The sequence below is a fragment of the Pygocentrus nattereri genome, chromosome 15 (assembly GCF_015220715.1).
Source record: "Pygocentrus nattereri isolate fPygNat1 chromosome 15, fPygNat1.pri, whole genome shotgun sequence".
In the NCBI taxonomy this organism is placed as follows: Eukaryota; Metazoa; Chordata; class Actinopteri; order Characiformes; family Serrasalmidae; genus Pygocentrus; species Pygocentrus nattereri.
The window spans coordinates 8,402,646-8,423,790 of NC_051225.1; the positions used below are offsets into that span (position 1 = coordinate 8,402,646).

Genomic DNA, 21,145 nt, shown 5'->3' on the forward strand with positions numbered 1-21,145 from the left:
ATCCGTACAAGGAGAAGCTGAGCTTACACACCCTGTACAATTTAAAACATGGGCATGGACAAGTGAGTGAGACTGGAGTCAATTACTGCATACGTCTACCGGGTTCCGTCACCATTGATTTGTTCAAGACTAAGATCTTTGCCTTAGCCTGCTTCCCTAATTGCACTGCCTCTGACCTTCTAATTACTGTGCTAGGGCTGCCTCAATCTGGTGCTTTGCACTTTCTTTGTTTACACTTATCCTCTGTGTTGCACAGAGAGAGAGGGAATAGGAAACATCCACAGCATAGAAAATGAAGCCTTCTCTATGTGAGCTGAAGCCACTTAAGATGAGATGTGGTACTCAGCAAAAGACAAGCTAATCATAACACTGTCATACATGTGGGAACGAGTGGTTATGGAGAATGAGACAAAACAATGGAGAGACTTACCTAAAGCCACTGTAGGGGTGCTTCCGAAGTCAACCACAGCTTCGCTTGAGTTATCTCCACTTACTTTCCCTGTAGTAGTAGATGGCTGGCTCTCGGCAGGCAAAGAGTCCTGTCCAGGTGTTGTCCAGCCATGATCTACCACAAATGACTCTGAAACCCCTGATCTGGACTCTGCTGGCTGGGAGGTTTCCTTGGCATCTGGTGTGGTCAGCTGAAGTGTAGTACTCATAGTCTCAAATCCTACAACAGTCACAGTTGTGGTTGGCAAATGTGTCTGCAGGTCATGAGTCTCTTCTTGAACCACTGGTAGCCAAGTAAACATGATGGGATCTGTGGTGGATGCAAAATCTCGAGTGGTGGTGGCATCTGTAGTTGGAATCTGGTTGTTAATTGTTGTCATAGTCACACTGCTACTTACATCTGTAGCACGTGTTGCTTCTGGGGAAAGTTCCAGGGTAGTGGCAGCAAAAGGAGGTTGGGTTTCAGAAGTGACAAGTGCATTCAAGTTCTGCTTCCTTTTTACCAAAGGTACCCTGACCTTGTTAAAAGGATCATTTCTGGTTATTTCTGTTGGACGACGCATATAGAGGATCTCTCCCCTAGCCTCCTCAGCAGCCGTGCTGTCCGAGTCATTCTGCTTGGGACCAGAAATGCTGGCACCACTAGGTGGCATCCCAGTTGGCCCAGCTGATGGGTCCACAAGCTTCCATTGGACTGTAGTTCGCAGAATCACAGACTGGTCTTCGGAAGGAAGGGAATCTTTTATTTGGCTAGTGTTAAACAAGTCCTTCCCTCCACTTCCATCAGTATCTTTCTCCTCCTCTGTGTTCTGACTTTGTGGAGAGGTCTGTGAGGGAGGACCCTCAGGGAGTGGATAACTCTCTTCAATCAGATCCCTCCCTTCCCCAGAGAAGTTCTCATGGTTATCCTGGGAGACTGGGATTGCCATGATCTCCAGTGCCCCTCTTTTGGCCTCCATTGGTCCACTGGTCTGGGCCATGAGGAGTCCACTATTGCCTGAGGGTCCATGTCCTTTTAGAGACTTCAGGGCCCATCCCTGCTGGCTGTTCAGTACTGGCACAGAGCCAAAACTGCTTACAGAACCCAAGGGACTGGCGGCAGCTGTGGGATTCGCGGCTTCCATCAGTTCTGACGCAATTACTCCTGCAGGGATGACACCACACTGTGATTAACATTGCAAGGGGGAGGAGATAGTGTTATTTAAATGCATGTTTAATTAGCAAGCCAAACATGCCGCACCCTCCAAAACCACAGCAATTAACTTTAATGCATGCAGTACAGTAGACTCATTATCTATCCATCAGTTCCTTTAAGAGATCCTGACATTTATACAGGAGTTATTTCAAGCTACATGATCTCAGAGTCTGCATTAACAACACATCTTTTATTAAGTCTTACCTGCCATTCAAACGACAAAGTTCGCACAACTAAATTAACTTTTGTTTTGTTCATCCTTCATTACACAGTATGCACTATATTTTTTCTCTTTGGAAGCTTTTTTCATGTAACAGACAAAAGATGCAACTCGTTATTGTACTGGAGGAAATTATTTTGAAAGCAATTTCAGCAATAATTTCTGAAATTTAACTCTGCACTCGCACAACCCTACTAAGAGCTGAGGGGTCTGTTGCTTGCACTAATGCTCATACATCAGGCCAATATTTAAAGCATTTTCTCTTGCTGGCTGGATACTTAGTAAATCCTATATTATTAATAATATTCATATCTCCATAAAACACATAATCCTTCAGGATGTTCTATAGCAGTGCGTATGTGTTAAGACTGCTTTTGTGCATCTGTTTGTGCGTTTAGCTGCTCAGCTAATCAGTGTGTGACAGCATTAAAAAGTAATGATGCTGCAAGGCCCAGAATGTTGTCATTATGGTGTTTCCAGTGACTCAGCATGAAGTAATGCTGCACTGCAAAACACTCAACAAATATTGCTGAAGAATGTTCTAGTATACACAAGGGCTGAACCTTCTCAGAGGCCACAAATGAGAGGGTTTAGTCCTACAGGGCGTTACACACAGTGGCGTAAGTACTAGAGATCTGCTGCCCAACAAAATACTGAGCTTCACATGCATCAGGCTTGGCTTGGGCTACAGTTTGTTTTCAAATTTGTTGCTATGCCTTCAAGACTGATATATGTAAACGAGCTCTATTCTGATTGAGTGTCATGTAATGTGGCTCATTGAAAAAGGGCTGCGTGAATGGGTGGTGCCAAACTGCTGTAGGCTGGAGAGGTGGATATGTAAATGAGTTGGTTCTGGGATCATAAAAACAACGAATGTCAAAAAGAGTCTCTGTGCAGCAGCACTTTGTGAGGCAGCTAGCCTAACAGCTAATCTTACCACCTTTTACTTGTTTCAACATCATATGATATATTATCTGACTACACAACAAAGCAACCCCATGTTATACCTAATAATATTATTTGTGTTTTAATGTTTGTTTGAGCTCCTCTTGTGGGCAGTTCGCCACCTTGCTGGACTACTGCTTAGATTAAGCACAGGAGTTGGCAACCCTGCATAATGAAAAAAAAGGTTCAAATTAAAGTGGGGCTGGGGGTCAGGGTATCCTGGACCTCCCATATGAGTAAAGGAAACCCCTATACGTGATGCAAATTTTAATTTAGGGGGTCCCACGATATTTCCTTGAATCTGCATATTAAAAACAAAGCACAATTTTCTGACAAATGAATGCCATCACATGAGGTGACCATATTTTTTTCTGAGTTTTCGTGTTGACCAACATTAGATTACTCCCTCTGGATACACTGTAAACCCACCCAGCCCAAATCTGTAATGCAACTGTACAAGCTAATGCATTGAGCTGTATCATTTGTTTTAATACTGGAGAAGCTTAAAGCTTGAGCATCTTAAACTTTAAAATGTTTTAACTTTAAGTCAGCAACAGCCATAAAGACCATAAACCATAAATCTTAGCAGCCATAGCATAACCCAAAAAATATGTTGTTGGCAAATATTCATTTTAGACTGTTCAGACGTGAGGTGTTCACACTAGTCTAGCGCATCATGCGATGATGTGCGCAATTTGAATCGTAATTTGGTTTTACTTTTTATGGGGCCAATCAAACATGCCTATGGATGACTGACATTTTTTTTACTACCTACAAATGTATATTTTAATTAATTTAGGGTATTACACTTACTTGCAATATTTTCTTATCAGCTTCTATGTTTAACAGTCATTTATATCAGTATTGATACAATGTTAAAAGAGTCCTGCCTAGTAATAATTAACAATGAATAGACCTCACAAAAATATATTGTGAAAACAGTATTCATCAACATGTAGGTCACCTCATAGTCAGACTTTCCACAAGGGGATGCCCCCAGGATCTTCACCACAATTCGAACTAAATGTAAACAAGCTTGATATTTGATTGCATGGCCGCTCTTATTCCTCTCCTGCCCTTCCATCACATGACTACAGATGAAGTAACAGGCTGAAAAAAAGCATGTTAGAGACTCAAGCTTGTTTTATTTTAAACCCGTTGATGTGTGACTCCCTTCTTTTGTGAAGGCCTGTATAGTGGGTCAAAGTCAAAAACTGTCACGATTGGCCCCTCCCAGTCCTGTCCATGTGTTCGTGTTGTGTTTTGATCTTCCATGTGCATTTGTTTTTGTTTAGTCCAGCCCCTCCTTTCATGTCTCCACCCATGATTGTTTCCACCTGTCCCTCGTTATCCCTGTGTAGTTAAGCCCTGTGTTTTCCCCTTGTGTTTGCTGGTCTTTGTGCCGATCTTTGTCTCTGTTGTTGGTGTTTGATTGTGCTGTCTGTTTGATTGTATTGGTCTTTGTTGTTGTTAGAACTGTTTGGTTGTTTGTGTTTCTCGTCATGTCTGTATCTGAATCCCTCCGTGTTGGCTACATGAACCTGGATCGTTATGAGCCTGATTTTGGATTTGCCCTCAATAAAAGTCGCTTACCTCCACACATGCGTCCGCTACCTCGCTCCTCGTTACAAAAACACATTTGGAAACACATTTAAGTCACATTTTTGCTTCGAGGGCTTTAGGATTTTAGTTTAAGGTCTAAGTCAGTCTAAAAATAAATTTTGCTTAATTATGTTTATCTTGTTAAAACAAAAGATTGTACATTCAATTTAGAGACGTGATCGTATTGGTGGTGACAACTTTAGCTAATTTTGAGCAAATAAAACAAAATGTGGGCTAGCCACTACATGACCAGTAAACATGGCTTTGAGCATTTGTACAGACATAAAAATAATATTTTTCATTAAAACACAAAAAAAATTCCTTAATTGCAGTAAATATGTGTTTCAGTACTAACAAGTCTTAATGTTACACACTGATTTTCAGACTTTGGGACACATTTACTTCAAAACAATGGGATCTAACTGCTCACCACGTGGCCATGAGGGACAGGGATGCAGTTTCACTTCCTGCTCTATATATATTTATTATTATTTAAACTCATGATGAATTTTTTTTTCCCTATGGGACTGTAGTTTAAACTAATAATAGCCATGCTCAGCTGTGCCCTACAACATTAGCCTTAGGTCAAGAATATTTCACATTAGGGGTGTGCCATGTATTTTAAATGAAGACATCCATGGATAAATGAACTTGCTGAACAGGTAACACGAGCTGCCTTGAGGGCAACATGTTTTCTGGAGGCCACGTGCCAAGATATTCACAGACTGCATGTTCTGAATGCATTATGAAATATTTAACCAATAATGAATGATTTAGTTTTCAGTCATTAACCTGTGGCATAAATGCAGCACAATTTACATAGCCAAGTAATTGTCTAATTAAAGATATGAATAACTAATTAGCTACTTCTGAACACAGATTAAACACATTCGTCTGGCTTCCAAGACTGTCATATGATGTATCTGAGTCTAGAAGTTGGAAAAGAAAGGAAGAAACAGGCATATAAGCTATAAATAATTATGCTTGCTCACTTACACATATGTTCCTGAGATACTGTACATGTTTTATAGAACCCTGGAGGCATGAAAACTGTAGGCAGAGAAAGCTTTCCTGAACATTTGCAATGCATTACAGAAGAAACCATGGCTGATCAAGGTGAAATCATTGTGCTGCATGCTATGTCTGAATATCTTGCAAGGCTTCTTCTTCTGGAAGATGCTCAAAGCGGACTCTGTTTGAGAATTTGATCCATAATTCAAATGCTCTAGCCCTTGTGGAAAGGATTTTTTTTTTCATTTTTCGAGAATTCAGAGCCAAAGACAGAGTTCGTACCATGCAGTCTCAAAGTGAAGCTTAAGTTCTCCACAGCCGCTGTCCAATCAAACACAAAACAAGGCGAAAGGAGCTAGTGAAGGATGAAATAGCCACCAAAGCCCAATTCGGGCTGAGGAAAACTGCAACAACTCCCTGCAGCCGTCCTTTCTGGCACTTCTTCACTCAGTGTGCATGTTTGTGTGTGCGATAATCTCACCTTGCACACAGTACTCTAATTGGAAGAGACCTGGAACGCAGCGGCTCAACTGATGGCTCAGCCATGGCGCATTAATTAGATTCGGATGTAAATAATGCATGCTGACTAAAGCTAAATTTTCACCCAGCATTAAACTTTAATGTCCCCCATTGAATACAGCTTGCGGCAGGAGGATATTTGTATTGATGCCACCTCCGATGGAAAGTTGTGCTGAAATGTACAGAGCTAAAACCACATCACTTTTAGACGCTCTTCAATTACAGCCTTAGGCTTAAAACATTAGCATTTTTTTAAAGCTTGAGGCTTAGTGATACAAGATGATATGCCACTTTGCCTGGGCGGCTGTGACAGGAATGGACTCCCTGTTACAGCCCTGAGGCGAGAAAGAAAGGAATATAGCATATCTCAATACCGTGACCTCTTTATCACCCCCTCCTACTCTCTTCTTCTCTGAGAATGAAGAGAAGAAACCTCCACCTCCAGTGGCTGGGCTCCATGGGACATCAACAGTTCGCCCTGTTCATCACATTGAAATCGATATACTTCTACAATATCTACACTTGTTTTCTCATGTAGCCTTAAAACGGCATATGAGTGCTGAAAAACTTCAATTATAATCTTTTGAGTCCCCAGCTACTCAGTGAATTCTAACAAGGAAAAACAACCTTGATGACCTTGACCCCTGTCAGTCAGGGGGTCATTTAGTGGTGCAACACTCCATCATGCCTCGCTAAGGTTTATACCATATAATGGCTGTCAAAGTTAACATGCTAGTAATAACTTGATAAATCATTGATGGCAAATTATTTTTTTTCAGACTCATTAATGCTTTTTCCTTTGAAACCATCTGCAAACTGAAGCCCAGCTTTGCAAGGTGAAGCTCAAATACAGCTTTTTAAATGGCTTTTAAAGTAGTACCTTCAGCAGCCTACAATGGACAGTATTCCCAGGCCACCTATGGACAAATCCGCATGCAACAAAATAACCAAAGCAACAGCAAAGTGGAAAGTCCCGGTTACCCCCAAGAGCCTTCACTGTATTAAGAGTCCCTGAATAACAGTGAAAGCCTACAATCATAGAGAGTCCACTGTTGCTCTCACTGAATGTCACTGATAAAAAGCTGGAAAGTGTGTTCAGCCTATTGCTATTCACGTTCAGGTTTATTTGACGAAGAAAATAATGTTATTGAATTATTGACAAGCAATAAATATACTGATGATGAAGCTTATTTTGTGCACTTAGTGGCTATAACAAAATGTTCTGCTTTTTAAATGGAAAATAAATGATTTCAGGTCAAATTTGGGCAGGTAAGACAAATGTGATTAATCATGATAAATTATTTGAATCATTTGGAGGCCCTATAAAATATATAAACAACATGTCTGAAAGAGAACTTATGACCAATTTCATGGGATTTTGCTATGTTCTTCAGACATCTGCTGATTAATTTAGGTTCTTTAGCTTCTAGGTTATTTAGCCAAACCAGACACAGTAATGTAACTAGCCGCAAGCAGAGCTGACTCAAAATATTTTATTATATCATCAAAGCTAAATTAAAATGAATATATATGTGCTATTATAACTGTACAATGTTATCCTCTACTCAGCTTCTTTGAAATTAGCCCTGAACCATTAGTTGATTCTGTAGCCAGCACATTGTTGTCTGTGTTGGCTTTATCTGTTTTTGTTTGTATGCATGAATGTGCATGGCTACTGTACATGCATATCACATGTATATCAGAAACCACCTTTAATTTATTTAAATCCTTGAAATCCCAGGCTTATTATGTTCTAAGGCTTATTATTTAGTAACTACATGGACTTTGATACAAACTGGCTGAGCTATTCTTAGCTTATAGAAGTGTGCAATGTTGGACCATTTAAGGGCTTAATTTCCATTCAAAATGGCCAAGAAGTACAGATTATTCATTTTATTATTTATTCAGGAGATATTTCTGAAGATATACAGAAGCTAAGAATCCACATGCATAGGGAAGGGAAAAGTGAAAACAATGAAAGCTTATAAGTTTCCAAAACTGGAGTTCAGAAAATTATTAAAAGATACAGAGACAATTAAACTTGCAAGATGTGGTAGACACCAAAACTGTCCCCATCAGATAAACAGCAGCTCTATAGGTCTGAAATGATGTGCAGCTATCAAGAAGCCCTTACTGAGAAAAGGACACAGATAAAATAGAAGAAGACTTGCAAATCAAGCTAAGAAGCTGTTGGTGTTCTCAGAACTATGGACTGACCACCCCAGAATCCAGACTTCAACATTATTGAATATGTTTGGGATTACTTGGATAGTGAGAAGCAGAAAATGCAACCAACTTCTAAGACTGAACTTTGGAGGAGTGGAAAAAATATCCCTGCAGGTTTCTTTGGAAAACAGACAGCAAGTCTCCTGAAAAGAATTAAAGTTGTAAGGTGGACATGCTGGGAAATATGTGTAATTATCTGTTAAGTATATGTTGCTTTGCCTTGTTACTGTTACTGAAAAATTAACTTTTATTTAATGGCTGGTTTGGACTAAATTAAAGTTGGTCTCGGATTTTTGCACAGGAAGGTGTATCATAGGTTCCTCTGCCATTTTTGTGCCGACCATGCTGTGTGGTTTTCGGATGACTCGTTCATGATTTAGTTCTGCTGCTGGTGCTGATGAAACACCAATCTGTATCGTAATATAACCTGACATACTCTGTTTTTGCACTCAGTGGGCTTCAGAAAAGAAAGCGCTCTTACCGTTAAATGGCACTGCTTGTGAAATTGAAGGCTCTGTCTGGGCTTTGCTTTGATTCTTCAGGTCATGTCCAGGGACGGTCAGAACCACCTCTTTCTCCTGCTCCAAAAGCCCTTCCTCTGAACTTAATGTGGAGGAGTTCGTTGAAGGTTCTGCCTGCTTAGGCTCCAAGATAGAGTTATCAGTGCTTCCTTTGCTTTCTGTAAGTCCACCACTGGGCTTCATCCTGGCTGGCTTAACCACTTCTGATGTCTCCTTCACCAGGCTTGACTCTGTTGAGGAGGCCTCCGTCTCCCCATTCCCTGTCCAATATCTCAAGGGCTTCATGATGGAGTTGACAAAGTTGTATAGGACACTGTTGCTGGTCTGAGCTTGTGTGGATGAGGATGGTGTGGTCAAGGAGGGGTCAGGGGACAGGCTGTGACCCTCAGTCGCTTCTCTCTCATCGTGCTCCTCTCTGGCTGAGCCTCCTTGGAGGTCCACCTGGTTCTCCAGAGCGGGAGGAGATCCATCTTTGGTGGCATCCTCTCCCCAGTGCACTGACCTCTCTCCAGGCTGGAGATGGATTACTACATGTTCCTCTGAGATCTCAGAGGAATCGTTGTCTGCGATGGAGTTGAACTCTTCCTTATCCAGGTCTACCAGGCCGGTCCAGGTGGAGGGCTGAGGGAAGGCTCCGTTTTGCTGGAGCTGCTCCCAGTCATCTGTGGAGTTTGAGCTGAAGGCATCTGAAGTCTGTAGAAGTGCTTTAGCTTCTGTCTCTGTAACATATGAAGAGATAATGTTAACTGTAAAATGATCAAAAAGTGACTGGCAATAGCAAAATAATGAAATACAATATATCACAGGATGCTAGTGTCACAAAATGTGCTTTAAAGGGTTAATTATTGCTCATGTCTGCTATTATTGTTTAAGTAAAAAATAAAAACCCATGTTTTTAAGCTCACTGTTTCCATTTTATATAATTTCCAGCAAAGTCTTCATTTTAAGCTAATAATTGTAGACCAATATGAGGTCTGTAGCTACCCAATATTGTAGAACCCACACCAGAATTATTATGTGTCATATGTATATGTAATATTTGTACAGGAATACAGTCTTATTTTACTGCTGTAGAAAGAAGTTTATCTAGTAAGAGTGAAAGCCATACAGGTTGAGTGCAAGGGAGTTTATATATATATATAATCTGAAGATTATCTGAAGAAAACTTATTGACATATATTGATCAAGCAGTCCCGCGACCCTGACGGAGAAGCGGCTTAGAAAATGGATGGATGGATGGATGGATGATTAAGCAGTTGTGTTGATCGATATTGATCTAAATATCCTATACTTGCTCATGTAGCCCAGAGGTTTTTATATGGAGGCTTCATGACCCTAGATCATGACCTTTTTAACAAACCAAACAAAACCATAGCCCACAGAGGTTTTTACATACTGGTAGAGGAGCTGGGGTGGGGGATAGAGGTTGATGAAGCCACCATGTACATGATTAGCCTATATTTTAGGATGGCTCATTCGCTAGTTTCTCCCTGCTCGGCTTTACCATAATGCCATTTTCTGTATATGTAATTTGTGTTTATTTTTCCCCTAATTTTCCTCAGTTTAGTCCTGTTCCACATGCTAAGTAAGTCTCCTGAATGACATAATACTACCAGCACTAGGAAGGCTAGCACACAGCAACCACATCCACCACTGGACAGCTCAGCATGCTTGGATAGGAGAATAACTGACAATTCTGTTACATCAGCTAAGAGATGCCCATGTTGGCGAGTATCATGCTGAGTGATGGTAGGAGGGCCTTCCTACCAGCCCAAAGTAAGCAAGGCCAGCCATAGGTCACTGTGGCATCACCGGGGATCGAACTTGCGATCTCTTGATGACAGAGCCAACGCTTGGAGAGTTGCAGGACCCAGAAGTTTTGTTGATTTTTGGTTGGTTTGCAGCCCCAATATGAAGTTAATGTGTTAATGCTGTCAATTTCTTCATTTTGTATTATGCTAGCTGCTGAAAGCAGCCAAAAGCAAACAATATACACATATGAGGCCATACAGAGATAGGTTAGGTTAATTTTATTAAAATGCTTATACTAAGACCTGGAGCCAGACCATGGCCTGATGGTTGGGAACCAATGCCCTAGATCATCTGTGATGGCAAGCCTACCCAGGATATTTGATATGGATACCATCTTTTGCATATGACCTGCTCAGAACATGGCAGCGATTGACTCTGCAGAAAGTCTGCGACCTCTGCACACTATACGCCTCCGCATCTGCTGACCACTCTCTAACATTTCACATGGCCTACCACTTTGTGGCTGAGTTGCTATATATATATATATATGTATATATGCATAAAAGCCTGGAGACAAGATGGGGTGTGTGGAGTCAGAGCAAATATCATTTCAGTGGATTATGGTACAATTATGTTCCCTGACTAAAGATACTGAGATGTACATTTGAGGGTCCCATCCCAGTGACAAGAGACAGTTTCATATCTTATTTTCTGAGAGTGTATGGGCGAGATGGTTACTGTTCTTACTTGCTTTTGATGTCTTTGTCCAACATGGCACACTTAAAATAACCAAACTAAAAGCAAGACTACAAAGCAGCTTCCTAAAAAAAAAGAATAAATAACATTGTCCTTGTCAGAGATATTTCTAATGCCTTTCATAGTTGGCTTAAGACAGTGAAAAAGGACTGCTATTATAATAATGTGTATGTGATGTGAGAGAATTCTATATGACAAGTCTGAAAAAGGAAAAAAAAGAGTAAAAGAGTTTTCAGAGCCCCACATTCTCCTTTCATACCTATGTGGTTTGAGTTGGATTGGAGCAAAATGTGGCACATGTGGGGGGCCTAGATGACCAGGTTGAGAAGCACTGTGGTAGTCCTTTATAGGAATTTATCAATTTGATGAGAAATCTGACCCTCAGATTGATGGTGTACCTTGGTAGCAGTAGGCATCAAACAAGTTGGTGGTCTCAGGGAAGCCAGTTCGGTTTGGGTTGTGGTAGAGTGTACGGACCCCTGGCTCGTCCCCACCACAATTGCGCCGCGGCTGATTGATGGGGTAGCGCACGCTTCCATCAGCCAGCCAGCCTGGGTCACAGCGGTCCAAGCCGGCCTGCCAGGCCAGGAAGAGCTGCCCCACCGTGGCCAGCTGAGCACCCAGTGTGTGGCAGTGAGTGGAGGCTGTGGCCAGACTCAGCTTCTCTGGCACGTTGGTGTAGAACACCTCACCTGGAAAAGAGAGGAGGTCGATCACACATGAGAGAATACTGACCTAAAATGAGTGGACTCTTGTATATTGCCTAATAGATGCCTGAGCTATGTGAGTGATGGGGGAGAGCGAGGACCATCAGAGAGAGCAGAGTCTTCCTGGCCATGGATGGTTGTGCAGTCACCAGGGATGATGACAGAGGGAAAAAGTATTTTTTTATCAATAACAATGTTCAAAATACAGAACTTGTTTCCTAGTTTTTCAATGAAAAAGCCATCTTACCTGCTTGCGGACTTGAGTAAATCTAGTGAATCGCAAATAAGGATTCTCTATCTTAGTACAAGTCTAAAATTTTATATATATTATTTATATTATATATAAAATTTTTTATCAATATATATTTTATATATTTTAATAAAGAGTTTTCTCTTTAAGGGCATGAGATGTGACATTTAAAGCAAGATCCTGGTTTTGCATATTATTTTAAGAAAGACTAGTGTACAAATTAGAGCTGAATACCAGGCGAAGTCATGGATTGACTCAAGTATATGATGCAACCACACACATCATATACTTGATGACAGCTTTAAATAACCAACTTCAGATGAACAAAGTCAGTTCACCACAAAAGGCTATAAAGCAGGATAGGCTTGCATACTATAGTGACAACAATGCATCAAGCACTTAGCACTATACCTAAAAAGCTTTATTACACTGTGCTCTGCATAGCCATTTTGTTGAAGGACTGTCTTTTTGTAGAAAATAACCCACAGACAGTACAGACAGTGTACTCAGGGGGGGTTTCTAGTAAACTGTGAATAGGATAATCGTGTTACAATGTACCAATTCTGGCATGAATAGTGGCGCGGGGCTGAAAAGATGGTGTCCTAGTTTGATGCTCAGTACTGGGAGCTGGGACAGAAGCAGGTACATGAAACTAGTTTGTCTGGCCCATAACTCACACACCCTCATTCAAAGCAACGTTAAAGTGGTCAAATTTACACAATTTCCCTCTTACTCCAAATGTAGTTAATCAGTCAAAACATGACTCATATCTGAAGTTTACTTCTTTGGATTTTCGCTGGAGCTACAAGGCTAATGTAGCTAACTGGAAGGTGTAAATGATAAAATTTCTAATTATATATAAACACTGTAAGATCACAAAACCCCTAATATGGTGATTCATTTTTAATAATGCTTTATCACAAATTACTATATTGAGCCCACAAGATAAGTTTCTCATAACTCATGGCCTCAATATATTAATTTGTTGGCTCAATAAAGCAATTCATGGCTTCAGTAGTTATTTGTGGCCTTAGTATATTATTTTGTGACTTCCATATAGTAATTTGTGGCCACGGTGTAGTAAACTGTGACCTCAATATAATAACTTGGGACTTCAATATAGTAAATTGTGACCTCAATATAATAATTTGTGGCCTCAATATAGTAAACTGTGACATCAATTTAATAACTTGTGCCCTCAATATAGTAATTTGTGGCCTTAATATTGTAAATTGTGGCTACAACATAGTAATTTGTGGCCTGAATATAGTAGTTTGTAGCCTATTTTTGTATAATGTGGCCTCAATATAGTAATTTGTAGCCTCAGTATTGTAACTTTAGCTCCAATTTAGTACAACCTCAACTGTGGCCTGATTATAGTATAATGTGGCTTCAATATAATAATTTGTGCCCTCTATATAGTAAATTGTGAACTCAATATAATAATTTGTGCCCTCAATATAGTAATTTGTGGCCACAATATAGTACATTGTGACCTCAATTTAATAACTTGTGCCCTCAATATAGTAATTTGTGGCTTCAATATAGTAACATGTGGCCTTAATATAGTATGACCATAATATAATAATTTGTGCCCTCAATATAGTAATCTGTGGCCTCAGTATTGTAAATTGTGGCTTCAATATAGTAATTTGTGGCCTGAATATAGTAGTTTGTGGCCTGTACATTTTAGCCTCAACTGTGGCCTGATTATGGTATAATGTGGCTTCAATATAATAATTTGTGCCTTCTATATAGTAAATTGTGGCCTTAATATAATAAACTGTGGCCTAAATATACTAATTTGTAGGTGCTTCATAAGAAGCTATACACAAGATATGATGCAAAAAAATCACAAATACAGGAAAAATCATAATGTAGACTACAGTAATCAAAAAAATGGAGATGCCTCAGCTTGGGTAAAAATTGTTTTAGAATTGCATCTTGGTACCCTGAATGAAATTGAATTGACACATGAATAAATGTATTTTGCATAGCTAAAAACATGAGAACCTGAGCAACTATAAGCTTCCATTGCTTGTTAACCACATTAACACTGTAGCTCCAACCAAAAGACTACATTAAGCCATATTGCCACTTTCAAGAAGCAACTTTAAAAATAAAAATCTGCTACTGAGCTGTACTTAATGACTCCTGTACCTTGCAGGCTCTCTGCAAAGCAATAGACATCGAACAGCTCATCGGGTGCACGACTGCCATAATTTCTCACGCCAGGTGAATCTTCCCGGTCACCATAGCAGCCAGGCCGGGGAGACTGGATCGGATACCTGTGGAGAGACAGCCAGAAAAAAGCAACCTTCCAATTAGAGGAAAGATGGAGAGAGAGAAAGAGAGAGCTTCTCAGCTCCAACTGTGCCATTTACTCCACCAATTCAAATGCGGCTGAGGTGCAGGCTGAAGTCTGATTAAGAGATATTATACAGTACTCCAGGGTTTTAGAGAATAGCAGCTTAAAGGGATCTCGTGCATTTAGCAGCTATTGCAAGCAGTTTCATCAAACTATTAAAACAACCCACATATTTACTTCTGTTATGAAATTTCCAATGTCTCTGTACGCTTGCTGCATTAACCGGACATTTGGGTAGTCACTGATTTACTGCCAAATTCCTCAGGAGATGGCTCAATTAAAGCTTTTCCAAGAAGGCAGCTCTTAGTTTTGCCTATTGAAAGCTATGTTTTTCAACCCAATTACTGACCGACCATATGTGGCAGACGCAAGTGTCGCTATTAGAAATGAGTGCTAGTCTGACTGTCAGCTGCACGCTGATGGGACTGCAAGTGGCAAGCTCTTCGATGTAGTGGTACTGAGGCGTGCATGGCTAAGATGAGAGAGCAACACAAGGCCAATAAACAGTCCAAACTAATACAGTTAGTTAATTGAGCCAAACATACTTTATATTTTCATTTGTCTTTGGTATCATGCAGCAAAATGTCAAGTTTCAAGTTTATTTGTCATTTGTACAACATGTCAGGACATTTATGCATTGAAATCCTTATGGTGATGCTCAGGTAAAGAAAGGAAAAAGAAAGGAAAAAGAATATATCAAATATACACAAAATATAGAGAAATATACACAATATATAGAGACAATATACATTTTAAAGTGACTTAAGTGACTCAGTGTTACTGTTATTTAAAATAACTTAGTTTTAAACTGTTATTGTGCATAGCAGAGATGATATGACACAATAATAATAATGCTGAGGATGCTCTCTATGGTGCATCTGTAGAAGTTGGTGAGGATCTGAGGAGGTAGACCAAACTTCCTGAGCCTACGCAGGAAGAAGAGACGCTGACGGGTAGATCTCACAGTAGTGTTGGTGTGGAGGGACCAGGTGAGGTCATCAGTGAGGTGTATGCCACTGTGTGATGATTCACACTGCTGACTCTCTCCAATTTGGCTCCATTGATGAATAGGGCAGAGTGACCACTCCTCTGCCGCTTCCTGTAGTCCACGATCATCTCCTTTGTATTGCCTCCCCAGGGATGTTTATATTGCCTCCCCAGATGATTTCTTGGGGACTGGAACAATTGTGGTTTCCTTAAAGCACTTGGGAATCACTCACAGTCTTAAGGAGAAGTTAAAGACATCGCTGAGAACCTCAGCCAGCTGATTGGCACATGCTTTAAGTACACGACTATGGATGCCGTCGGGACCAGGTGTCTTGTGTGGGTTAATCGCCCTGAAGGATCTTACCACTTCAGACAGGGGAATGGCTAAAGCGCAGCTCTCCTCATCTACTGGGAGTTTTTCAGCAGGTGAGGTATTAGTTGCCTCAAAACGAGCATAATGAGCATCGAGTTCATCTGCAAATAAGGAGGAAGAGCCCCTATCACAGATCACACCTTCTTTGTAGTCAGTGATGGTGCGCAGGCCACTCCACATACGTCTAAGATCAGAGCCAGGATGGTTGGATTCCACTCTGTCCCTGTAGCTCCTTTTGGCCAGCCTGATGGTCCTCTGAAGGTCATATCTGGCCTTCTTGTAGCTAGCCAGGTCACCAGAGTTGTAGGCAGCAGCTCAAGCTCTTAGTTTGACTCGAACCTCACCATTTATCCAAGGTTTCTGGTAGGGAAATGATCTGACACTGATTTTTTGTACAATGTCTTCAGTGCATTTATTGATGTAGCTTGTGATGAAGTCAGGGTATTCATTGATGTCTGTGCCAGCCGCATCACGGAACATCTTCCAGTCTGTGGATTCAAAGCAGTCCTGAAATGTGAAGATGGCCTCCTCACTCCATTGATAGACTGATCTGAGAACTGGTTTTGCCTGTTTAAGACTGTTTGTATGTGAGCAGAAGGAGAACAGAAGTGTGATCAGCTTTGCCAAAGGCAGGGCGGGGGAAGGGTTTGTAGCTTTTCTCGATTGCGGTGTAGCAGTGGTCAAAAGTCTGTTCTCCTTGGGTGGGAAATTGAATGTGCTGGTAATATTTGGGCAGAACCTTCTTCAACTTTGCCCTGTTAAAATCCCCAACCACAACAAAAACAGCCTCAGGGTGAACATTCTCAAGTCTGTTAATGGTCTATTTTGTTCTCCAGCAACTGAACATTTGCAGGCAGAATACTTGGAAGTGGAGGGTTGAAGTACCTTCTCCTTGTCCTGCATAATATTCGGGCGCGTCTGCTCCTTTTGCACTTCCTCCTGCTCCGACGGCACACATGTGTTGGTAAACAAAGAGGCCGAGAATTCACGAAGGGGCAGCCTGAGTGTGTGTTTGTGTTAAAGTCTGTCGTGAGCAATGATCGGATGGTCAAAAGAGGTTGTTGATCATACTGAATGATCCCAAAAGCAGTTTGTGCAAAAACACAAATAAACAGTACAATAAAACACAAAAAAACGTAGAGTTTACCTGGAGCTCTCACCAGTGCAGCCATTCTATGGCGCACCGGAACTGGAAGCTTGGGTACTGACTAAGCATCTATTAAACTATATGTTTACTGGCAAAAAGCATCTATTTCAGCTATATTTACTATATTTTGGAGCCATAAACCGATTGTGGGGCTGCATGTATGATATAGTACAACACAAACCATGAAAACATTGCATTTCACGCTGTGTTAACTTTGGAAAAAGGTGTCTGCAGAACTTTACCTCACGGTCTGGTCAGAGAGCCAGCCAGCATCACAGTTGTCATAGCCATCATCGAAGGTGGCCTGCAGCTGGCCAGGCGTGGCGATCACAGCAGAATTCTCCACACATACCCGCTTAGCCTCAGGGAAGGAGAGGGCGTAGCGGTCATGCGGGGCACGGTAGTGGAAGACCACTCCTGTGGAGTTCATGAGGCAGAGAATGAAGAGGATTAGAACTGCACTCTTAAAAAAGACGGTTCTGCAAGGGTTCTTCTGTACAGATAATGGTTCTATATAGAGCTATGAACACTCAAAGAACTCTTTACATGATTCCCTGCATCGTCAAAGGGTTCTTTACATTCATACAGAATGTGCTGTAGATGATTCTATACAGAACCTTTTTAAAAAGGGTTCTATATAGCACCCAAAAAGGGTTCTTCTATCATAACAAGCTTGATATTGTAACAATAGAAGAATGTTTTTGGTGCTATATAGAACCCAAGATGGTTCTTCAAGGGTTCTTATGTAGAGATAATAGTTCTATATAGAGCCATGAACACTCAAAGAACCCTTTGAATATTCCCTGCATCTTCAAAGAGTTCACATTGATGGACAATGTGCTGCAGATGGTTCTATTTAAAACCTTTTTTAAAAGGGTCCTAACAAGCTTGACATAACAATAGAAGAATCCTTTTTTGGTGATATATGGAATCTAAGATGGTTCTGCAAGGGTTCTTTAGTGCAGAAATGGTTCTATATAGAACCATGACCACTCAAAGAACCTTTTGCATGATTCAAGGGTCCTTACCATCAAGAGGTTCTTCACATTGACAGAGAATGTGTTGTAGATGGTTTTATATAGAACATTTTTGTAAACTCTACTCTCTTCTATGTTTTTTCCCCAATGTTAAACTCAGCAAATAAATAGAAATTCTGCTATAATATCTGCATAAAAATGTTATATTGAAGGTCGACATCACATGTAATTTGGCCAGGGGGGTATTCAAACTTGACTATGACTCTATGCCTCCTGAACATTTCTATTTGCCTGCCAATGTACAAACTAGCTGCTGCGAATGTGCTCTATCCTGCTCCCTCGAGGAATCCCCACTGCGTTTGTCTCCTGCATCCATCTCCAACCCCCCGCCCCACCAATCCTCAGAGAATGAGACAAAGAGAGAGTGAGCATGGAGAGTCAGCGCAGCGAGGAGGAAAAAACTAAAACAGTGTGAAGTGTGAGTCGGCGTCCCGGCGCCCACACCTTGACCCGCAGGTGCATGGGCTTCCAGTCCGCTGTGCAGAGAAATGAGAACTGGGATTGTATTTTGAAGTGTCCATCTGCTGTTCTGCACCGTATCGGCCAGGCACCACCCCACCCCCACCCCCCCCCCCCCCACCCTTCCTCAAACCCAGCACAAAAAAAAAATTACCTCTCAGAACTCCTCTCCTAGCAATTCCCACCTCCAGTCCCAGGAGAATACACAAACATGAAAGGGACGAGGGCAAGGGGATCAAGCCTGCATCTTCTAAATGGTTCCTTCATCTTCAGGAGCCCAAAATATAGGGAGAGTGAGGGGAATTTGGGAGGGGTGGGGTACAGGCAGTGCAGTTTCAGGTGGAATGCTTGAGGCATTGCCTGGAAAAAAAAAGGCCCTATTCCTTGGAGGGGGGGACGCCCACTCTCTTTCCCTTTGCTCTCCATGCCAGTTCCCAGTGATAGACTACTTCAAAGAGATGGTTGGGGTGGAGGCAACCCTTTCATTCCCTCTCCCGCTTTACTTTTTTCCCGTTTCTGAGCCCGGCTTCCTCTGTAGCTCTGTTTTCCTAGGAGGACAGGAGCACTTCTGAGCTCAGAAAAGATGTTCACTGTCTACGACAAACATCGGGGGATACTTTATATGGGGCCTGCGGTCCGCCGAGAAATAGCACAGTCTCGTTAAAAAAGAGGGTCACGGTACGTACAGCTTGCTTTCTGAAGTCATAATGCTCGCAAGCGCGTGGGTGGAAACCAAGTATGAGCACTGTTGACTGCCCTAATTAGCTCACAACAGCAGAGGCTTCACAATTACAGGCCTAAAGCTGATAAAAAGGACACCATTGTCTTGTTGGTTTTCTTTTAGTCAAAGATGTTAACATTATGTAAGTATCAGCTGCACACTTAAAAGAGGTGGTTCTTCAAGGGTTCTTTAGTAAAGGCAATGGTTTCAGAATGGTTCTTTGCATGGTGAAATGGTTCTTCAGTTTGATGGAGAACATGTTCACTCTCAAAAATGATAGTTCTTCAAGGGTTTTTCACTAAATTTTATAAGGAACCACAAATATTCAAAGAACCCTTTGCATATCAAAAAGCATTTGTTGCATCAGGAAAAAGTTCTTTAGATGGATGGAGAATGTGCTGTAGATGGTTCTATATAGAACCTTTTTGAAAAGGGTTATATAATACTCAAAAGGGTTCTTCTATCATCACAAGCTTGACCCTGTAACAGTAGAAGACCTCTTTTGGGTGCTATAAAGAACACTTTTAAAAAACATTCTATATAGAACCACCTACAACACATTCTGAAGAACCCTTTCATGATGCAAAGAACCCTTTAATCATGCAAAGGGTTCTTTGAGCATTCACAGTTCTTTACAGAGCCATTTTCTTTGAACCCTTAAGAATATTTTCTTTAAGAACCCTTAAAGAAACTTTTTTAAAAGCATATGACATATGATTCTGTATACAACCATACTGAAAAAGGTTCTACATAGTACCCAAATGGGTTCTTGTATTGTTTTGATGTCAAGCTTGTAACAATAGTAGAGCCCTAGTATAGTAGTTCTATAAAGAACCATATAAGACATATTCTTTAAAGGTGAAAACGAACACTTTAATAATGCAAAGGGTTCTTTGTGTGTTCATAGTTCTAAATTTAGTTCTAAATTTGTCTTAACTAAAAAACCCTTAACGGACCACCATTTAAAGGCATATCTATTTTCTATTGTTTTGATGTCAATCTTGTAAAAGTAGAAGAACCCTTTTCGGTTCTTCTTTTTTTGAATATAAAGCTGGCGAAGGAGAAGCGACTTCAGCCTCGTACAAAATCAAACACTGAGAAACATTTTACAAGAAACTGTTTTACTTTTATGGAATAGTTTCCTGCAGGAGATGTGAGAAAAGTGGCTACAGCTGAGCTAAAGCTGAAAGCAGAGCAAAGTACGTCTGTGTTCTCATTCATATTAGATATACGAGCACAATACTCGCACATCAGCACATACTGAGACATATTTACAACCAAGATTGTAAAATGGCCATAAATTGTTGTGGCTCCCAAGGTGGTTTGATTTTTGTTGAAAGAACAAAATCTTATCATTTGGGTTACCAACCTCTGCTATAGTGTAATGTTATCCCTTAAAAAGAGTTAATTGTAGGAAAAGCAGCAATGATTTCCCAGAATTCATTCAATATTGATATTCCCTCTAGACAGTGGCTTTGGTTAATTAATGTTAAACTATCTTGACAGTTCTGTGGCTAGTAATGAAGACTGAGCTGTCAGAATAAGCGTTAAAAGGGATAACCTTTTCTTTAAGCAGAAGGAGCTTTATGCTATGCTTTTAGATTCCTCGTATGGATGAATCTCTTGAGCTCTTGAGAATCTTAATATTCATGGAGATTTCTATGACTTGGCTTCTCAGTGTTGAGTTCTTAATACCGTGGGTTATGTTTGGGGTCAATTTAGCTCATCGCTGTGCTTTCTTTGCATTCATCAAAATACAGAAAACATAGGTTTGGGCTCGTATCGATGTGTTACAGCAAATACTGATTAGGCTTTTGTGTGTCCTTTTATAGTAGTTTCCAGCAAGCACTCCTGAATGGGCTAAGTTTCTATGGCACAGTGAATATTTCTAGTTAGATG

The 21,145-nt window shown here is 40.8% G+C and overlaps 1 protein-coding gene across 1 annotated transcript in view; it reads right to left on the reverse strand.

The window, feature by feature from the left end:
- The window catches only part of ncanb (neurocan b), a 235,380-nt gene that overhangs the window by 128,668 nt on the left and 85,567 nt on the right, over positions 1–21,145 (reverse strand). Inside the window, exons 4-8 of the mRNA XM_017701362.2 lie at positions 17,272–17,446; positions 14,315–14,442; positions 11,596–11,889; positions 8,650–9,408; positions 431–1,594 (exon numbers count right to left, since the gene is read on the reverse strand). Of these exons, the coding sequence (XP_017556851.2) occupies positions 431–1,594; positions 8,650–9,408; positions 11,596–11,889; positions 14,315–14,442; positions 17,272–17,446 (2,520 nt within the window). The remainder of the gene's footprint in view (positions 1–430; positions 1,595–8,649; positions 9,409–11,595; positions 11,890–14,314; positions 14,443–17,271; positions 17,447–21,145) is intronic.